The 20830-nt window shown below is 36.7% G+C and overlaps 1 protein-coding gene across 45 annotated transcripts in view; it reads right to left on the bottom strand.

The window, feature by feature from the left end:
* Positions 1-20830, bottom strand: part of MAPK8 (mitogen-activated protein kinase 8) — a 129510-nt gene that overhangs the window by 20569 nt on the left and 88111 nt on the right. For 44 of the 45 annotated variants that reach the window (XM_024253793.3, XM_009245372.3, XM_002820703.4 and 41 more), the window contains 4 exons: positions 14000-14170; positions 10821-10950; positions 5892-5950; positions 5658-5796 (listed from right to left, as the gene is read on the bottom strand). In XM_024253793.3, the coding sequence (XP_024109561.1) occupies positions 5658-5796; positions 5892-5950; positions 10821-10950; positions 14000-14121 (450 nt within the window). In that variant the 5' untranslated portion in view covers positions 14122-14170. Of the gene's footprint in view, positions 1-5657; positions 5797-5891; positions 5951-10820; positions 10951-13999; positions 14171-15145; positions 16856-20830 lie in introns of those variants that run through there. The other variant, XM_054522294.2, reaches the window with a different exon arrangement.

Genomic DNA, 20830 nt, shown 5'->3' with positions numbered 1-20830 from the left:
CCACTTTATGTACTGATACTAAGGGAGTAAGTTAGAATATCCCAATACAACAGTGTTTGTGCCATTCTTCTATTTTCTACAGTTTAAGCTTTTTATATAGCAACTCTACTTCATGTATAATTGTATATCCTAATTGGATAGTATCTTTCACCTTTAAAACGTGAGACTCTTTATTCTCAGGGAGGAACGCTTCCTCTCTGACCCCACCATATTCAACTTTATCTCATTAAATAGAGTTACCCTTGTTTTGATGTTTGCATTTTCCTGGTATATGTCTGCCAACCTCTCTGCCTTCAGCCTTTTGAAGTTAGCTACGAATGTTTGTGTTATGGAAACACGCAGTTGTTGTTGAGCCTTGTGTGCTGCCAAAATCTGACCTTTTTAAACTAAGGAACTAATCCCATTAACATATTACCATAAATATTGCTCTTTTGTAATTTTGTGTTTGTTTTTTGTGGTTCTTGTTGTTTCCATTGTTTTCTATCTTCTACCATTTGGTCTGTTTTTCTGGTCCAGCCACCTGCTATCCTCATTAATCTGGAAACTTTCTATTTGGAGGGGTGTGCTTTACTAAAATCAAATGAACTTCCACAATGTTGGATTACTGCCCCGGTCTAAGGACTCAGGAAACAAACAAACCAAACCTAGAAGTTTCACTCGTCTGCTCTACTTCACATAGTGTATGAGTAGGGGCTCAGGAAGATAAAATACTCTCCAATTTAAACAGATTTTTATTATGTTATTTAAAGATTACATTAGACAAATGATTAGAGCAGCTGTATATGTAATATACAAGGAATTCACTTACAATGATAATTAAGGATAAGCCTGTAGCAGGACTGTTCCCTTAAAAAAAAAAGCCCCAATAGCCCTAAGACATAATTGTCTTATACTGTGAAAACTATCTCTTTGTTTATTTTATTACATGAGTAAGGTTATTTGACGCAGATGACTCAGAAGGAAGATGTAATTCCACTGAATTAAATAATTTTTAAAAATTCCAGGCTGGGGATGATGGCTCATGCCTGTGATCCCAGCACTTTGGGAGGTCGAGGCGGCTGGACTGCTTGAAGCCAGGAATACAAGACCAGTGTGGGCAACATGGCAAGACCCCATCTCTACAAAAAAATAAAAAATAAAAATTTGCCAGGCATGGTGGTACATGCCCATAGTCTTAGCTACTTGGGAGGCCGAAGTGGGATGATGACTGAGCCCAGGAGGTAAAGGCTGCAGTGGGCCATGTTCATGCTACTGCACTCATGCCTGGGTGACAGAGAGAGACCTTGCCTCAAAAAAAAAAAAAAAAAAAAAAATTCTTTTCAACTTACTGAACCCAGGAGTTCGAGGCTGCAGTGAACTATGATTACGCCACTGCATCCTGGCCTGAGTGACAGAGGAAGATTCTGTCTCTCAGGGAAAAAAAAAAAATCCTCTCAATACTTTTCAAAGAATAAGCTGGATTTAACTAAAATACAAAACATACCAACACAAAAAAAAATTTTACATGAATGTTCATGTCAGCATTACCTGTAATAGTCAGTGGTTAATAATCCAAATTATAATCAAGTGATAAATGGATAAACAATATACCTATACAGTGAAATATTTGTCAATAAAATGACAGGAAGAACTGACACACAATAAATACACAAATGAACCTTGAAAAGATTATGCTAGGTAAAATAAGCCAAGCACAAAATAACACATATTATATAATTCTATGTACGTGAAATGTCCAGAATAGACAAATATACAAAGATAGAAAGTAGATTAGTGTTTGCTTAGGGCTAGAGGTGAAAGGAACACAGAAGAATGGGAAATAAAGATGAGTGGATGTGGAGTTTCTTTTAGGGCAATGGAATTTTCTAAAGTTAAGATTGTGGTAACGAGCATACAATCTTCAAATATAATAAACACTGAGTGGTACACGTTAAATGAATAAATTGTATGGCATGTAAATTATATCGCAAAAAAGCAGTTAAAAATCCCAGAGAACAAAACTATAAAATATTTCTGAATATATATATATATAACAATTCTGGCAAATACTCAATTTTGGTAACTTGGTAATATTCAATTCCCAATTTGGAATGACTGGTAATAATAGCAGTTTATTTTGTATACTGCTTCACTTCAGAGCAAAAACAAACTTTACATTGCTCCATATAAATCAGTGAAATACAGTGATCCTAAGAATTTGATGAGAGGCAGTGATGTCAGCCGAAATAGCTCCACAGAAGCACCATAAAACATCAAAGTGTCAGAATAAACTTTTTCAGAATTCTGGAAATTATTCAAAGGTTTATGGCAATCAAGTGAACTCAGAACCAAGAAAATGGCAACTTAAAAACAGGAAACCACCTCACACCCATTAGGACGGTTACTATGAAAAAAATAAAGTGTTGGTAAGAATGAGGAATAACTGAAACCCTTCTGCACTACTGGTGGGAATGTAAAATGGTACAGCTGCTATGGAAAACAGTGTGGCAGTTTCTCAAAATGTTAAAAAGAATGACCATGTGATCCAGCAATTCCACTTCTGGCTATAGCCCAAATGAACTGAAAAGTAGGGTCTCAAAGAGATATTCGGACAACCATGTTCATAGCAGCATTTTTCAAAAGAGCTAAATGCGGAACCAACCCAACTGCCACTGACTGATGAATGGATAAGCAAGTACGGTATATACATAAATGGAATATTATTCAGCCTTGAAAAGGAAGAAAATTCTGACATATGCTGCAACATGGATAAACCTTGAGCACATTATGCTAAGTGAAATAAGCCAGTTGCAAGGAGGCAAATACTGCATGATACCGCTTATATGAGGTATTTATAGTAGCCAAAATCATATAGACATAAAATAGAATGATGTCTGTCGGGGGTTGTGGGGAGAGGAGAATAGGGAATTACTGTCTGGTGGGTGTAGAGTTGCATCTTCACAAGATAAAAAGAATTCTGGAGATGGATGGTGGTGATGGTTGCACATTATGAATGTATTTAATGCCACAGAACTGTACATTTAATGGTTAAAATGGCACATTTTATATGTATTTACTACAATAAAAAGGTGGGGAAAAAACATTGGGAAATATTTCCAGCATTTTAACTAGTCTTTGGCTCTACCTGCCTCTCTAGGCAAGGATTTTGAAGAAAGCAGCCACATTTTCAGTGTGGGACCCTGGTCCTAGGCTAGACAGAGGCATTCCTTGAAAACATGGTTAAGGCAAGTAAATAGCCCAATGCTGCCTGGGACAAAACATTAAAGTGGAGGAGAAAACAAGATACGGCATACCATCAAGCGTACAAACTTTGCATAATGGGAGTTCCAAAAGGAGAAGAAAGAGAAAAATAAGCAGAAAAAATGTTTAAGAAAATAATGACTGAAAATTTGCTAAATTTGATAAAAGATATGAATCTATTTTTTCTTTTTAGCTTCCTTCCATCCTGATCAAAAAAGACATGAATCTACATATCCAAGCTGCTGAATGAATTCTAAGATGGATAAACATAAAGAGATCTGCAGTAAGACACATAATCAAACTGTTGAAAGCCAAAGACAAAAAGGCATCTTGAAAGCAGCAAGAGAGGTGCATTTGCCACTTATAAAAGATCCTCAACGAGCTTAACAGCTGATTTATCACTGGAAGCCATGGCAAAACAAATAGCAATGGATGATACATCTAAAGTGCTGAAAGAGGCCAGGTGGGGTGGCTCACGCCTGTAATCCCAGCACTTTGGGAGGCCAAGGCAGGTAGATCACTTGAGGTCAGGAGTTCGAGACCAGCCTGACCAACATGGTGAAACTCTGTCTCTACTAAAAATACAAAACATTAGCCAGGCGTGGGGGCGGGCCCCTGTAATCCCAGCTACTTGGGAGGCTGCGGCAGGAGAATTGCTTGAGCCCGGGAAGTAGAGGTTGCAGTGAGCTGAGAATCGAGAAGACAAGACAAGACAAGACAAATGGGAGGGGAGGGGAGGGGAAGGGAGGGGAAGAGAAGAGAGGGTGAAGAAAGGAAGGAAGGGGAAGGGAGGGAAGGAGAGAAAAGAAAGAAAAGAAAAGGAAGGAAATGGTAAGACATCCTATGTTTGTGAATTGGAAGACTAAATATTGTTACGATGGCAAAACTACCTAAGCAATCTACAGATGCAATGAAATCCTAATTAGAATTCTAATTGCCCTTTCTGCAGAAATAGAATGATACTCAAATTCATATGGCATCACAAGGGCTCTGAAAAGCTAAAACAATATTGTAAAAGAATAAAGCTGGAGAATTGATACTTCTCCATTTCAAGTTACTACAAAGCTAAAAGTGATCAAAATAATGTGGTACTAGTATAATACATGGTCAGGCACACTGGAACTATGTGAAACAGAACTGAGAGTCCAAAATGAAACCATGTATCTATGACCAACTGTTTTTTGACAGGGGTGCCAAGACCATTCAATGGGTTAAGAGTAGTCTCTAACAAATGGTGCTGGCACAACTAAATTGCCACATACAAAAGAATGAAGTTGGAACCTTACCTCATACCAGACAAAAGATGAACTCAAAATAGATCAAAGACCTACATGTGAGACTTAAACTATAAAACTCTTACAAGAGCACATAAGACTAAATCTTCATGACCATGGCTTTGACAGTGGATTCTTATACATGATAACAAAAGCACAAGTGATGAAATAAACAATTGTATTTCACTAAAATTATAGTTTTTGTGCATTAAAGGAAATCATCAGCAAAGTGAACAGACAACCTGCAGAATGGGAGAAAATATTTACAAATTATATACCTGATAAAGGTTTCATATATGAAATATATAAAGAAATGCTACAATAACAACAAAAAGACAACCCAATTTAAAAATGAGCAAAGGGCTTGAATACACATTTCTCCAAAGAAGATACACAAATGGCCACAAGCACATGAAAAATGCCCAACATTATTAGTCGTTAGGGAGATGCAAAGTAAAATCACAAGAAACACCACTTCATACCCATTAGGACGGCTAGAATTTAAAAAGTCAGATAACAAGTACTGACAAGGATGTGAAGAAACTGGAACCCACATACACTGCTAGTGGGAATGTAAAATAGTGCAGTCACTGTGCAGTTTGATGGTTCCTCAGAAAGTTAACTACAGAATTACCATATGACCCAGCACTTCCAGTCACAGGTATATCCCAAAGGACTGAAAATAGATATGCAAACAAATACTTGTGCTTGAATTTTCATAGCACGATTCGTAATAGCTGAAAGGTAGAAATAACCCAAATGTCCATCGATGGATGAATGGATAAACAAAATATGGTATATAGAATATTATTCAGTCATAAAAAGGAATGAACTATTGATACATGGTACAACATGGAGAAATCTTGAAAACATCACGCTGTATTTCATATAAATGGAAACATAAAGGCAAATCTATAGACACAGAAAGCAGACTGGTATCATGCCAGGGCAAAGATGCACAACTGCTTAAGAAACATGGGGACTTTTTTGGGGGTAATGAAAATATTTTAGAATTTAATATGGGTGGTAGTTGTACAGCACTGTGAATGTACTAAAAATGCCACTTTAGAATGGTTAATTTTGTTACATGAATTTCACCTCAATGAGAAAACAAACAGTATGATGATAGTTTTTTCTACTAACCCGATGAATAATTCCAGCAGAATGAAGGTGCTTGATTCCACACAGCATCTGATAGAGAAGGTAGGACATTCTTTCATGATCTAGCTCCATCTGAATCACTTGGCAAAGATTTGCATCCATGAGCTCCATGACTATGTAACTTTATGAGTGAAAAGAGAGAACAACAGCTAAAGTGTCCAGCAGCAATCTAAGAAAAATGTACTAACTTAACAAAATTTTAATTATTACACTTACACATCTTGAAATTCTTCTAGGGATTTCTGTGGTGTGAAAACATTCAAAAGGCCAATTATCTATAATAAAAGTCGAGAGACAGAAAAATTAGAAATTACTTTCTAATATTTTAATTTGGGAACTACAAATATATGAGTTAAAAAAAACTACCATCAGTTTAAAATCTTTCTTTACATTCTAAGCTCAAGTAATTGCGTTCATTTTATATATTGCAACTTTATAGGCAGGAGTTGGAGGAGGGGATGGATAGGTGGAGGCACAGAGGATCTGTAACCCATTTATCTGTAATTCCATTTATGAACAGTCAATTATCAAGCACTTACATTATACAAACCTCTACATAATTTATCAGCAAATCTTAAATCCCTTCTACCAGCTCTTTTCCAATTCAGTATCTCTATATAATCTCAGCCCTTTCCTCCCTTGGTTTTTCATAATACTGCACTTGCCCAGTTTTCTTCATTCCCAGTCTATTTCACTGGTTCATCCATAAGCATATCCCTTCTCACTATTGTGTTTAATCCATTTTCACTTTTTGCATGGACATCTCACAAAATAAGGTAACAATGAACTCATTTTCATTCCTACCCAAACCCCTTACTTTTCCAGTGTGCCCTCTCTTTTACAAAAGAAGGCTCAGGGTGATTTTTGACTCCTTTTTCAGTATATGCACCGTAATAAATACTCATAGAATGCTGTCCATTCTACTGTCAATCTGACCTTCAATCTCTTTTTTCCATTCCCTGTGCTATAAACAGGTTTAAGACTAACATCTAGACTGTTCATGCTGTAATTCCTGCTAACACTAGTGTTACAGACTGATTGTCCCTCACACACATACCCCACGCAATTCATATGTTTAAGTCCTAGCGCCCAATGTGATAGTATTTGGAAATGGGGCCTTTGGAAGGTAATAAGGGTTAGATTAGGTCATGAGAGTGGGGCCCTCATAATGGAATTAGTGGCCTAAAACAAGGGAAGAGAAAGAGCAATTTCTCTCCCTCTCCTTGAGCACACACTGAAGAAAGGCAAGTGAGGACAAGGTGAAAAGTTGGCCACCTCCAAGTCAGGAAGCAGGCCCTCATCAAGAATCAAATTGGCCAGCAACTTGATCTTGAACTTCCCAGCCTACAGAATTGTGAGAAATAAATCTCTGTTGTTTAAGACACCCAGTGTACAGTATTTTGTTATGGTGGCCTCAGCTGATTAAGGGTCTCTAACGATGGTTTTCTACAAATCCAGCTACCATTTACTGCCTATAATATGGTGAAAGAAAGACCTGATCATATTACTTACCTCCTCAAAAATTTAAAGCCAACAAACATATTCTGAAACTCCCTTGCAGTATATTCAAAAGTCTCCATGATATGCCATCAACTCACTTCATCTCCTGCTAAGTCCTATATTAAACTTCATACTTTAGCTATGCTAGTTTTAACAATGTCATTTTTAAAATGTTTTGACACTTTTAAACATACTATTCCCTATGCTTGTCATTTATCTACTGAACTTAATTATCTTCCAGGTGAACCTCTTTTGTAGATTCTGACAACTCCTAGTTCTTGACAGAGCTGACTATTCTCTCTACTTTGTCCCCAGTTATCTTCTAATGTTGTTATGGTATTCAGTACACTGTAGTCTAGTCTCATTTTCACATCAGCCTCATCCCTACCACAGAGAATCCTTATTAGAAAGAACTGTGTCTTAATCACTTTTATTGCCTAGTATATGGCAAGTTACATGACACACATATAAAAATGTTTGCTGACAATGATACTTAGGGATGGGGAATTTGTTTTTTAGGCATTAACTTTACAAGGGCAGAACTGATGTTTTTCTTTTAAGCATTCAGCTTTACATAAGGTATTTAAATATTTGTTCAGTGAATAAATTCGGAAAAATAATACACCAGAAAGGGCCAAACAAATTTAAGACAGGGAAATGATAATAAGAAAGCATCTGGCTGCTCTAAATAAGTTCAAGTCTACCAACCACATGCAACACACAATAGGAGACTTGGACAAATAGTACATCTATTCTCAGTAATATCTGGGAAGCCCTAGAGTACAAGAGAGGTATTAAAGATTAAAGGCATATAGAGACAGAAAGAAGATTAGTGGTTGTTTAGAACTGAGAAGGATGGGAGGTAGGGGAATGACAGCTAAAGGATAAAAGATTTCTTTCTTTTATCCTGAGGTGATAAAACTATTCTAGAACTGACTGTAGTGATGGTCCCACATATCACTGAATATACTAAAAACCATTGAATGGTATACTTCAAATGGGTGAATTGCATGATATAGAAATTATATTTCAATAAAGCTGTTATAAAAAAGATTCAAACAGATAGTTGTCCCATTTTTCAAAAAGGGAAATAAAGGAAATTATATCAGTTACAGACTGGACAGCCAATCAAAAGTCAATGATTGATTAGTAGTGGTATATAACTACTTCAAAAGAAGTAACAATTACCAAGAGCAGGTAAAAGTTCATTGAGAAATACTATTTCCTTCCATGAATAAAAACAACAAAGAACAATAGCAATAAACCAGAAAAATGCAACCAGACACAGTATATGAAGATTTCAAAATGGCATTTTAGGAAATGTTTCTAATAATAACATCCATGTGAATAAGATGATGAATTGGAAACAGCTGGATAACTGTGATAGACACGTAATTTCTGCAATATGCTCAAAAGTTGCTAATGAATTAATCCAGCTATTACAAAGATATCCTGAGCAAAACGGGGAAGTGAAGCCCACAAGTGAAAAGTCAGAACAAGGAAGAAAAAAGCAATCACTAATACACCAGGAAGAATAACCACATTTCACCTTTGAAATTTAATAGGGAGAAACAGGAAGTACTATACTTAATTCTCCATAATCAAAAGAAAAAATATAAAGACTGGGTGAGATGGGAACCATAAGGCAGGCCTGTAACAAAGAAAGACAACGGGAGTCAGATGGGGATGTAATTTCTAAACAGGGTTTTAATGTCTACAGTTAAGAGATAACATGCCTCAGCTCCTCTCAGAGGATTTGATCAGATGTGCAGTACTGTGTGCTAGGTGGCTTATGCAGTAGTGTGTGCTAGGTCACTTTCAAAGTGTGTTCAGAGATAAATGGCCAAGATTAAAAAAGAAACTCAAGACCATCTATGAAAAGAATGAGAAAAACCAGAGATGCTTAGACCAGTGAAGAGACAATCTGTACAGAGGATGAAATTGTTTAAAAGGCAAAACACTACAAAAACATCCATCCATGGGGGAGTGGAATAATTCAGTTACCATTTCCAGTTTTCCCATATTTAGCCTTACACTCACTCACTGAACAAATACATTCTGAGTACCTACTCTTGTCTATACTCTTCTAGGTGCTGAGAGTTCTGCCTGGATAAACCTCTGCCACCCCTGCTAGAGGCCTAATCATGTGAGACATGCTTAGTCATACTCCATGCAGTTGAAGGAACCACCTTTCTTTGCAGTCACCCAGGCTTGAGAGGTAGGAGTAACTGAACTCCTCCCCAAGGAAAAACTAAGGCAACACCACCATTGCCATTGAACTGTGTTCACAGGCCACAAGGGGCACGAACAGCTCTATCCACGGACAGGAAGCCACCAGCAGAACTGTGATGAGCAACATATCAAGTTCCCACTGGGAACAAGAATGGCTACCACAACTTCCTCCCTATCATTATCTAAGTTTAATCTTTGTCTCTGGACCTTTTTTATGTCATTCTTCCTCTCTGAAGGCTCCTTTCCTTCAACAATCCAATTTTTACCCCATCTTTAAGAGTCAGCCTAGGTCTACTCCTCCCCAAAGCCTTCCCAGTTAATTAAAGCTCACAGAAATTGTCCCTCTTTTTAGATTTCAATATACGGGCCACTATCAGCATTTGACAAATGGCCACTGCTTTGTGATGTTTGATATTTAACTCTCCGTATGTCTGTTTTGTATTCAAAACACCATTGTAAGCTCCCCAAATAAGGGGCCTAATCCTGAACTTCCATGAATTTTTTCCCTTGATAATGAACCCAGTAACTCCAATACACAGAGGTTTGCACATATTTAGATCTCAAAATGTGGTAAATTGTATTATCTGTAGTCAGAAAGTACTGTGCTCATTATATTATATAAACTCTTTTGGACAAACACTACGAAATGTCTTTAGTCAGATGCCTTCGGTTTAGGACTGTCTAAAAGTGTCCCTTACACAATTCACTCCTAGTTTATTTCCTCAACTGAAGAAATCATTCCATTAGAACAATCACAAAAGTATGAATATGCTTAATGTAAGTTTAAAAAAGTATGTTTATTCTCATGTTTATTCTCAAAATGAGTGCAAGTTATATATCTTTATAAAGACTTATCTTTGCAATCATTAGAAAATAGAATTAGAAACATGTTAATACCCTCTAGATAGTTTCAAAAACTTTCTGCTAAACCCACTATCCTCATCATAAAGTGACCAGTGAATACTGCCATCACTTAAAGAGGTGGGAGTGGGGTAGGGAGAAGTGATATAAATTTTATATTCAATATAATTAAAGTTAGAGTGTCAAAGCATAATGGGAACAATTTCATTTCTGTGCTAATGCTACAGTTTTCTAAATGTCAGCCTGACAGAGAACAAAAAGCAGAAGATAAGATCAAGCTGAATAAAATTCTTCTGAAATACTTATCTTTTTAAAACTCCTTTTGTAAATTAAACGACAGGAAATCATATAATCTAAATTTTAGAAGCCATTCTTTTGATACAATTTAATAAATTTGAGGAAAAAATCACCCGTAGAGATAATATATCCCTTTTAAACAATGTTTTAATACAGAACAATTTAAAGCCCCTAATATTTAGTCTTTGATATTCACATATTCATGAATAAATCTTGATTTCATCTATACTTAGGAAACCAAAAATGCTCACTTACATTTTTGTGATTAACACATTTCATAAGAACTAGCTCTCTGTAGGCCCGCTTGGCATGAGTCTGATTCTGAAATGGTCGGCTTAGCTTCTTGATTGCAACATTTCTTTCGAGAATGGCATCATAAGCTGCACTGTAATAAGAAATTCAAAAACACAAAAAAGTACTTCAAGCAAAAAATCTGTAAACTGAATTCATGAAACAGTCATATACATTTCTCACTTTCTCCAAAGACAAGTAACTGGATCGCTTCCAAGTCTATGACGCTCAACATGTGTCTTCTATATCTATTACAACATATTTTCTTTTGCAACTATTTCCTAAAATGCTAATGGATCCAAATAGACAGTGGATTATGACAACAGAGACCCTGTATGTTCGTTGTGTTGCCTCAAAGATCCACCTAGTACATCGTGGGCACTCAATGTACAAATGCATATAATTATTTAGCTCCACTAGATAGCCTAAAGCCTAAATGAATCCTTAACCTTGTACTTCCATCAAGAAAAGGTAGGATAAAAAATGCATACGAGGCTGGGTGCAGTGGCTTACGCCTGTAATCCTAGCACTTAGGGAGGTCAAGGTGGGTGGATCACGAGGTGGATCGAGAGCATCCTGGCCAACACGGTGAAACTCCGCCTCTACTAAAATACAAAAAAATTAGCTGGGTGTGATGGTGCACACCTGTAGTCCCAGCTACTTGGGAAGCTAAGGCAAGGGAATCACTTGAACCTGGGAGGCGGAGGTTGCAGTGAGCCAAGATCACACCACTGCACTCCAGCCTGGTAGACTCCCTCAAAAAAAAAAAAAAGCATATAAATTCTACTCAAAAGATTTGCTGAATAATTCTATATAAACACATTACTTCTGTCCTTTTGGACACAATAAATTAAATACAGAAGGGCCAGGCGCAGTGGCTCACGCCTGTAATCCCAGCACTTTGGGAGGCCGAGGCGGGTAGATCACGAGGTCAGGAGATCGAGACCATCCCGGCTGACATGGTGAAACTCCGTCTCTACTAAAAATACACACACACACACACACACACAAATTAGCCGGGCATGGTGGCGGGCGCCTGTAGTCCCAGCTACTCCGGAGGCTGAGGCGGGAGAATGGCATGAACCCAGGAGGCGGAGCTTGCAGTGAGCCGAGATCACGCCACTGCACTCTAGCCTGAGCGACAGAGTGAGACTCTGTCTCAAAAAACAAAACAAAACAAAACAAAACAAAAAAACCCAAAAAAAACCTGAACAGAGAGCTGGCTTTCAGAATCCTAATACTGACTATATAATATTATTTTCTTTAAATTTAATTTATGGTTGGTTAAATGTGGTTGGTTACAATGAGAACAGGCCAGTCAAAACGGCTTACAAAATGACTCCAACTTCTATAATTTTTGATATTGTAAATTACTTCAAGAATGCAGGAAAGATAATAAATGCCACTCTATTATGCAAATTTAAATCTTAATACGTTACCATAATTGCTCCGATTTGTTTTTTTTTTTTTTAGACGGAGTCTCACTCTATCACCCAGGCTGGAGTGCAGTGACGCCATCTCAGCTCACCACAACCTCCGCCTCCCGGGTTCAAGCTATTCTCCTGCCTCCGCCTCCCAAGTAGCTGGGATTACAGGCATGTGCCACCATGCCCAGCTAATTTTTGTATTTTGAGTACAGACAGGGTTTCACCATGTTGGCCAGGCTGGTCTTGAACTCCTGACCTCATGATCCACCCACCTCGGCCTCCCAAAGTGCGGGGATTACAGGCGTGAGCCACCGCGCCCGGCTTGCTCTGAATTTTTTAGAAAGAAATATAATATTATAGGTCAAGCCTCCTTTCTTTTCTCTATTTTCTCAGAGATAAACAACATCTTAAGTTTGGTATTTATGCATGTTTTAATCTTTTCTACATATATATAATCCATAAATATATGGTACTGCTTTGCATATTTTAAGCTACACGTAAATGGTACAATGATGTATATATATTCTACATCTTGCTTTGAAGCCCAGCACTACATTTCTGAGGTTATCCTTGTTGACACATATGGCTCCAGTTCGTTTAAAATGTTATATAGTATTTCATAGCATGACCGTATCACAATTTTTTATTCTTGTTGATAGATTTGATGCTATTTCCAATTTTTGCTATTATAAATGGTGCTGCAAATACCAATCCTATGCATGACTCCCTGTGCACACGTAAAACAGTTTTTCTAGAACGTAGGAGAAATACTGGATTATAAATACTTAACAATTTACATTTTGTTTAGAATAGATTCTGAAATTTGTTTCAAGAAGAGGTAATAAAAATATAATTATTCTTGAGTGAGGCTTATAATTCCCCAAAACACTAGTTTATTATTATGTTAATTTAGTGATCTGCAATCAGTATCAGAACTATTCCAAAGAGTGATCTGCATTTCAGATTATAAAGAATTACGCTGATATAGCCTGAGGCTTTTGTAGAAATTAGCTAATAAATCAATTTTAAACATATGGATGAATTTTGAAACACACACAGTGAGATATTAGCTTACTTCATTCTCCAGTATAGAATAAGATTTCTGAAATTCTAGGGCTTCATTATAGTGTGAAAGTGTTGATTAAGTGAAGCTTCTTATTAAACAATTATCTATGGGAATACATGTATACATGAAATTAACAAGCATGCCACTTATTCTTTGCTGATAGAGATATTTGTCTTCAATGGCTATGCCCAAGTATTTAATCATAGTTTATACTTACAGATGGCAGTGCTAGTTTATAGAGTTGTATCTTATGAATAACACAGGTTATTATCCCAAATCTGAAAATATGAAATCTAAAATGCTCGAGAATCCAAATTTTGGGGGCACTGACATGATGCTCAAAGGAAATGTTCACCGAAGTATTTCTGATTTGAATTTGGAATGCTCAACCAATGCAAATATTCCAAAATCTGACACTTCTGGTCCTAAGCATTTCAGATAAGGGATACTCAACCTTTAATAATAATAATAAAGAAAGGACCATTGATCCCTGAAGCAAACAATTTACTGTGGAACACTTTTCATTTAATTTTTAGTTTTAATTTAATTTTTCGAGGCAAATTAAATGTTTGCCAAGGTATCTAAATTACGAGAGGAGAAAAGGTAGCAGTTAACGATTCTTTGCCTAATTTTTGGAAGTAAACACTTACCATACTATTCCTTGAGCTCCTGAGCCTATAGGTTTTAAATTCTGATATCGTTTCAGGACTGTGAATGTAGAATCTCCAATCTCTACACTATAAAAATTGTTGTCACGCTTGCTTCTGCTCATGATGGCAAGCAATTAATTTAATGGCTTCATCCAAAAATTCACCAAGAAGCTGCAAGATGCAACAAAACGTGATGTTAACAAAATGAACTTGTTTTAATCTTAAAATTTGAGTCCTTACTGTTTACTTACTGATAGTAACACAGACTGCTAGATCATGAAAAGAGCTGCTTCATTAAAAAACGTAAGAAAAAAAAATACCACAGAGCCTTGATTAGCATATGCCATATGAACGACTGGTAAGTTTTTTTTTTAAAAGAAACATTAGGATAAATTATTCCTCCAATCTAGAAGTTACCAGTATTAATACATTAATAACTTACTACAAGACGAACAAAAGAAAGCAAATAATTAAAATTAAACATGTTTTTACATCACTCCACAGTTTAAAATAAAATTTAAAACCAGTCTTTCTCATGTGCTTATTATAGAGAATAAAAACCTTAATTTTTGTAAGAAATTTATAAACTTTCATTCAAAAATGGTTAACAGTCTCATTTAGTGCCAAGTGGAGGGAACAACAAATGGAAATAAGTTGACTAGCATGTGTCACCCTTGCCTAAAAAACAGAGGGTACCACAGTGCCTTCACTGTGACAGATCCTCTGACCTGCCAAGGCAACCTCCTGGTGTAACACACATACTGAGACTGTAATGGGTGAAAGGATGAGAAGCAAAACAGAAAGGAGAGAGAGAGAAGCAGTTAGCATATTAGGATACAAAACAAAACATACTATTCTATCCTGCCTGAGGCATTAAAAGTATGATTCAACTTCTGACTACCATTCCTTTACTACTTGTAGGATTAAAAATCAAGACAGTCTTTTTCTGCCCATGTGAAAACTGGTTATTAACAAACTTATTATCTATCCTTACTAGACAAAAGAGACTATTCCAAAATGTATGCAAAGCAGCTTTAACCTATTCCTCACCTCCTCAATAAATCATGAAACCAATTAGGTCTAAAGTTAGTGTTTTTTGTGGTTTTAAAATAATGCTAACCCCCAAAAAATCCTGATATGACTTACAATACAAAGAATCAATTCAGCAAATATTAATTGCCTACTAGGCACTCTGCATGTCCTGGGGCCAGATCACAAACTAGGAAAGAAGGTGAGCCACTGGAGAGCATGAGAATGCCTTGACCTGATCCTTGGCTGCAACATGTAGATTGTACTGCAGGAGAAAGGGGGAGCAAGAGTGGAATATGAACATTTGAGAGACTATTATAATGACTCAGATGAAAGAGAAACAATGAAGAGTCTTAGGCCTAAAGGAGTTAAAAATAAACAAACAAAACTAAACAGGAAACTCCAAACTATGTAAGCTGTAAAAGCGAGGACAAATAAACTAGAAACAAATGAGGAATTAGACTTGGATACATTTTAAAAGGTCCAGAGAAACATTTCTAAAATCACTAACTGAACTAGTCTAGAGAAGACTGTCTGAAATGACAAGACTCATAAATTCTTCCTCAGTGGACAGCCCGTAATAAAGAAAGGAGCTTTGGTAATGATTTAAAACACTGAGCTATGTTCACACAATGCTCACATATAGGGATTGCTCATCCTAATCATTTTCCTACCATAACCTGAATTCCCTCTTACCTACTACAGTAGTGAAATAAGGAAGAAGAGAAGTGGGAAGAGGGGAAGAGGAGTGTTGGCTGTCAGGCCCTTTATTAATTATTCTACACATTTATCCTGGAAACTGGGTCAGCAGGGGACATGGAGACAGTAATAATGATCTCTGATAATCTGCAAATATGAGCAGAGGCTGAGCACAAAGTTGATGGTGTTTTCACCTTCGGGAAGGTTAAACCTTCCACCCAAGCATTCAAACTACCTGCAGATTAGGATTCCTAACCTTACTTGGAGGAGTCGTATGTCTCTCTCAAAAAGATTAAGATAATCAGGAGACAAAGGGGTACTCTGTGGTGCTTCACAGGAGTTGACATATTGTTACCAAAGTAGGTAACAAAACACTGTGTTTCAGAGTTTCTCCACTTGTTGGAAAAAAAGAAAAAGCTTGAGTAGATCCAGGAACATGGATGCAGTAGGGCAGGTTTCCTTTTCTGCTAAAAGAATAACAGCAAGGAAATGCTCCTTTCTGTTCTCAGAACAGGGTGGCCCAGCCACAGGAGTGGGATTCACGGTGACAAGAAGTCTGAAGAAAGGCTATGGCAGGCAGATGAGCATGGATAGTCACAACTCCCCAGGAGCAGGGCAGAGGCAGGCAGATGGGCTCCAAGGTTAAGCAGGCAGCCCCAGCTAGTAGTACCCTTGGCAGAAGCCACAGCTGCCACTTACAAGAACAGAAGACACACAACTCTGTAACTCACTTATACTCAGTCATGCAATATTCAAACCTGATTTAAGCACCATGCTATGTACTGTTAACAAGATGGTAATCAGCATCTGGCTCCTCACAGTGTTGCAGCCAAGACAGAAAAAGAGACCTTAAGCTGATGGCTACCTGCCTGACTGAAACTACAGCTGTGGTAGGGACAATGAAGGAAAGCGGCAGGATGTCAAAGAAGCCTATGCCAGTCTGGGCTCAGGAACAGATACTCCTGACAACATGACGTTTAAGCAAGATCTGAACACTGAATATGAGTCAACCAGACAGGGAGAGGAGAGAGCTTTCTAGGCAGAAAAAAACAAAGCAAATGCAAAGGACCCAAAAATTGTACCAACTGTACAATTTGATGAGTTTCGATTAATGTATACAATTACATAACCATCATCAGGAAAATCATGATATAAAACATTCCCATTACTTCAATACATTCCCTATATGGTCAGTCTCCACTCTCTACCCCTTGCCCCCCAACTCCTAGCAACCACTGAATTGTATTGCGCCTTTTCTAGATCTGCATATAAATGAAATCACACAGCATGTAATTTTTGTTTGGCGTCTTTCATTTGCTCTAATGATTTTGAGATTCATCCATGCTGGAGTCCTTTTACTAGGGAATAAATTTCATTGTGTGGATGTACCACTTGGACATTTCAACTGTTTACAGTTTTAGGGTTATTATAAATGATGCTAGTATGAATTTCCCTTTTTCTTCATTCATCTTGGGTTAATTATCTAGGAGTGGAATTGCTGAGCCCCATGTTTTTTAAGAAACTGTCAAACTGTCTTGCAAAGAGGCCATATCATTTTTCATTTGCACCAGCAACATGTGAGAGTTTCAGTTGTTCCACATTCTTCGGATTGCCATTTAATTTTATCTATACTAGTGGATGTACAGTGGTATTTCATGGTGGTTTACATTTACATTTCCTAATAACTAATGAAGGTGAGCACCTTTTCATGGGCTTATATGTCATTTATGTAATTATTTTTGGTGAAACAGCTATTCAGTTCTTTTCCCTATTGTAAAAATACGGCTGTCTTCTTATGAGTTTTAAGACTATACATTCTAGATACACATCCTTTGTCAGATGTTTTGCAACTATTTTTTCCCAGTCTGTGGCTTGCCTTTCCATTTTCTTAACAGTGTCTTTTTATTTTGAAATAATTTTAGACTCACATAGAAGTTACAAAAATACTACAGTTTCTGGGTACCTTTAACTCAGCAACAACATCTGACAAACCATAGTACAACTATCAAAATGAGGAAACTAACACTGGTATAAAACTATTAACCAAACTAGAAACTTTCCTCAGATTTTACCAGTTTTTTACATGCCCTGTGTGTGTATAGTTCTACATAAATTTATCACATACTTTATATTAGTATAACCTCCACTACAATCAGAATACTGAACTATTCCGGCCTGGTACAGTGGCTCACTCCTGTAATCCTAGCACTTTGGGAGGCTGAGGAGGGCAGATCACTTGAGGTCAGGAGTTCAATACCAGCCTGGCTAACAGGGTAAAACCCTGTCTCTATTAAAAACACAAAAATTAGCTGGGTGTGGTGGCATATGCCTGTAGTCCCAGCTACTTGGGAGGCTGAGGCAGGAGAATCGCTTGAACCATGGAGACGAAGGTTGCAGTGAGCCGAGATCGTACCACTGCACTCCAGCCTGGGTGACAGAACAAGACTCTGTCTCAAAAAAAGAAAAAAAGAATACTGAACTATTCCATCACCTCAAAGAAACATCTTCATGCCATCCCTTTATAATCACATACTCCTCCCAAGTCTACCCGCGGCAACTACTAATCTGTTCTTTGTCACTATAATTTTTTCATTTAAAAAGTTATAGGTTAGTAGTAGTGGCTCGTATCTATAATCCTGGCACTTTGGAAGGCCAAGACAGAAGGACTCCTTGAGCCCAGAAGTTCGAGACCAGCCTAGGCAACATAGAGAGACCCCATCTCTATAAAAAATGTAAAAAAAAAAAAAAAAAAAAAAATCTGCCACGGTAGTAGTGCACACCTATAGTCCTAGCTATTTGGGAGGCTGAGGCAGAAGGATCACTTCAGCCCAGGAGTCAGAGGCTGCAGTGAGCTATGATAGCACCACTGCATGCTATCCTGGGCAACAGAGTGAGACTGTCTCAAAAAAAAAAAAGTTATACAAATTAAAATTACCATAAGTAATCTTTTAAATCTTTTGAAATCTGAGGAAAGTTTCTAGTTTGGTTAATAGTTTTATACCAGTGTTAGTTTCCTCATTTTGATAGTTGTACTATGGTTTGTCAAATGTTGTTGCTGGGTGAAAGGTACCCAGAAACTGTAATATTTTGTAACTTCTATGTGAGTCTAAAATTATTTCAAAATAAAAAGACACTGTTAAGAAAATGGAAAGGCAAGCCACAGACTGGGAAAAAACAGTTGCAAAATATCTGACAAAGGATGTGTAACTAGAATGTATAGTCTTAAAACTCATAAGAAGACAGCCGTATTTTTATAACAGGGAAAAGAACTGAATAGCTATTTCACTCAGTATAATGCCCTTAAGATTCTCCAAGGTGTTGGTATATCAATAGCTTGCTCTTTTTCTTACTGAATATTATTCATTGTATGAATGTATGACAATTTGTTATCTATTCACCTCTTGGCTGGCTATGACAAAGCTGTTATAAGGCTTTGTGTACACATTTTTGTGTGAATATAAGTTTTCAATTCTTTAGGGTAAATATTCAGGAGTAAGATATAGTAACTCCATGTTTAATTTTATAAGAAACCGGCAAACTGTTTTCCAGAGTGCTGTATCATTTTGCACTTCCACCAGCAATGTGTGAAAGATCTAGTTCCTCTACATTCTTACCAATTCTTGGTTTTGCCAGTACTTTTTATTTTAGCCATTCTAGTACGTGTGTCATATCTCATCATGGCTTTAAATTTGCATTTTCCTAGGAGCTAATCATGTTGAGCATCTTTTCATGTGCTTCTTTGTCATCTATATACTCTTTGGTGAAGTGTCTATTCAGTGTTTTATTCATTTTCTAATTGGATTGTCTTATTTCCTACTGTTGAGTTTAGAGACTTTTAAAATATATTCTGGATACACATTCTTTATCAGACATGCAACTTCCAAGTATTTTCTTCCAGTCTGTGGCTTGCCTTCTTATGCTCTTAACAGTGTCTTCCACAGAGTAAAAGTTTTTAATTTTGATGAAGCCCAAGTTATTATTTTTTTCTCCTTTATGGATTTGGTACAAGAAATGTTTACCTGGCCCTAGATCAAAAAGATTTTCTCTTTCGTTTCCTTATAAAAGTTTTATAGTTCACACTTTACATTTAGATCTATGATCGCTGTTGTATAAGAGTTTTAAGTCAAAGTTTATTTCTTTGGTTATTATCTAATTATTCTAATACCATTTGTTGCAAAAAGCGTCATTTCTCCCCACTGAATTGCTTTTGCATCTTTGTCAAACTTCAGTTGGCCCTACTTGTACGGGTCTACTTCTGGACTTTTAATTCTGTTTCACTGATCTATCTTTTGATCAATACCAGTGTCCTGAATATAATGCTGTATGTTAAGTCTTAGAATCAAGTGGTGTGATTTTTTTCAGCTCTATTCTTCTTACTCAAAATTGTTTCCAGTTACTTCATAATTCTATATACATTTTAGAATAAATTTGTCCATGTCTACAAAAAATAATGCTAAGATTTTGATAGGAATTGTGTTAACAGTGACTTTTGAAGATCAGAAGTTTTTAATTTGGATGATGTACAACTGGTTTATTTTTTCTTTCATAGTTTGGTTCTGTATGTCTAAGAAATCATTGCCCACTTAAAGGTTAAGATTCATTGTTTTGCATTCAGATGTCCAATTGTCCAAAAATCATTTGTTAAAAAGATTACCAGTTTCCTCCACTGAATTGCCTTAGCAGTTTTGCTGAAAATCAGATAAATATATGTGTCTAGGCCTATTTCTGAACTATTTTCTATACCATTAATAATATGTTTATCCTTCGGCCAATACCACACTGTCTTGAGTAATGTAGCTTTCTAGTAAGTGTGAAAATCAGGCAATTTAAGTCATTAAACTTTGTTCTTTTTTAAAATTGTCAGCTATTCTAGGTCCTTTGTATTTTTATATAAATATCAGAATTAAGCTTGTCAATTTTTACAAAAAAAGCCTGCAAAGATACTGACTGGAATTGCATTTATGGTATGCATCAATTTGGGGAGAAATGGTATTATAGTAATTTTGAGTTTTTTGATTCATGGACATGACACTTGTTTCCATAGGCCTGTATAATTTCTAATATACAGGCTTTACATAATTTTGTTTAACTTCTCCATAAGCA

This window comes from Pongo abelii, chromosome 8 (assembly GCF_028885655.2).
Source record: "Pongo abelii isolate AG06213 chromosome 8, NHGRI_mPonAbe1-v2.0_pri, whole genome shotgun sequence".
NCBI classification, from domain to species: Eukaryota; Metazoa; Chordata; class Mammalia; order Primates; family Hominidae; genus Pongo; species Pongo abelii.
The sequence above is the reverse complement of the archived record's forward strand: the minus strand, read 5'-3'. Positions and strand labels throughout refer to the sequence as shown.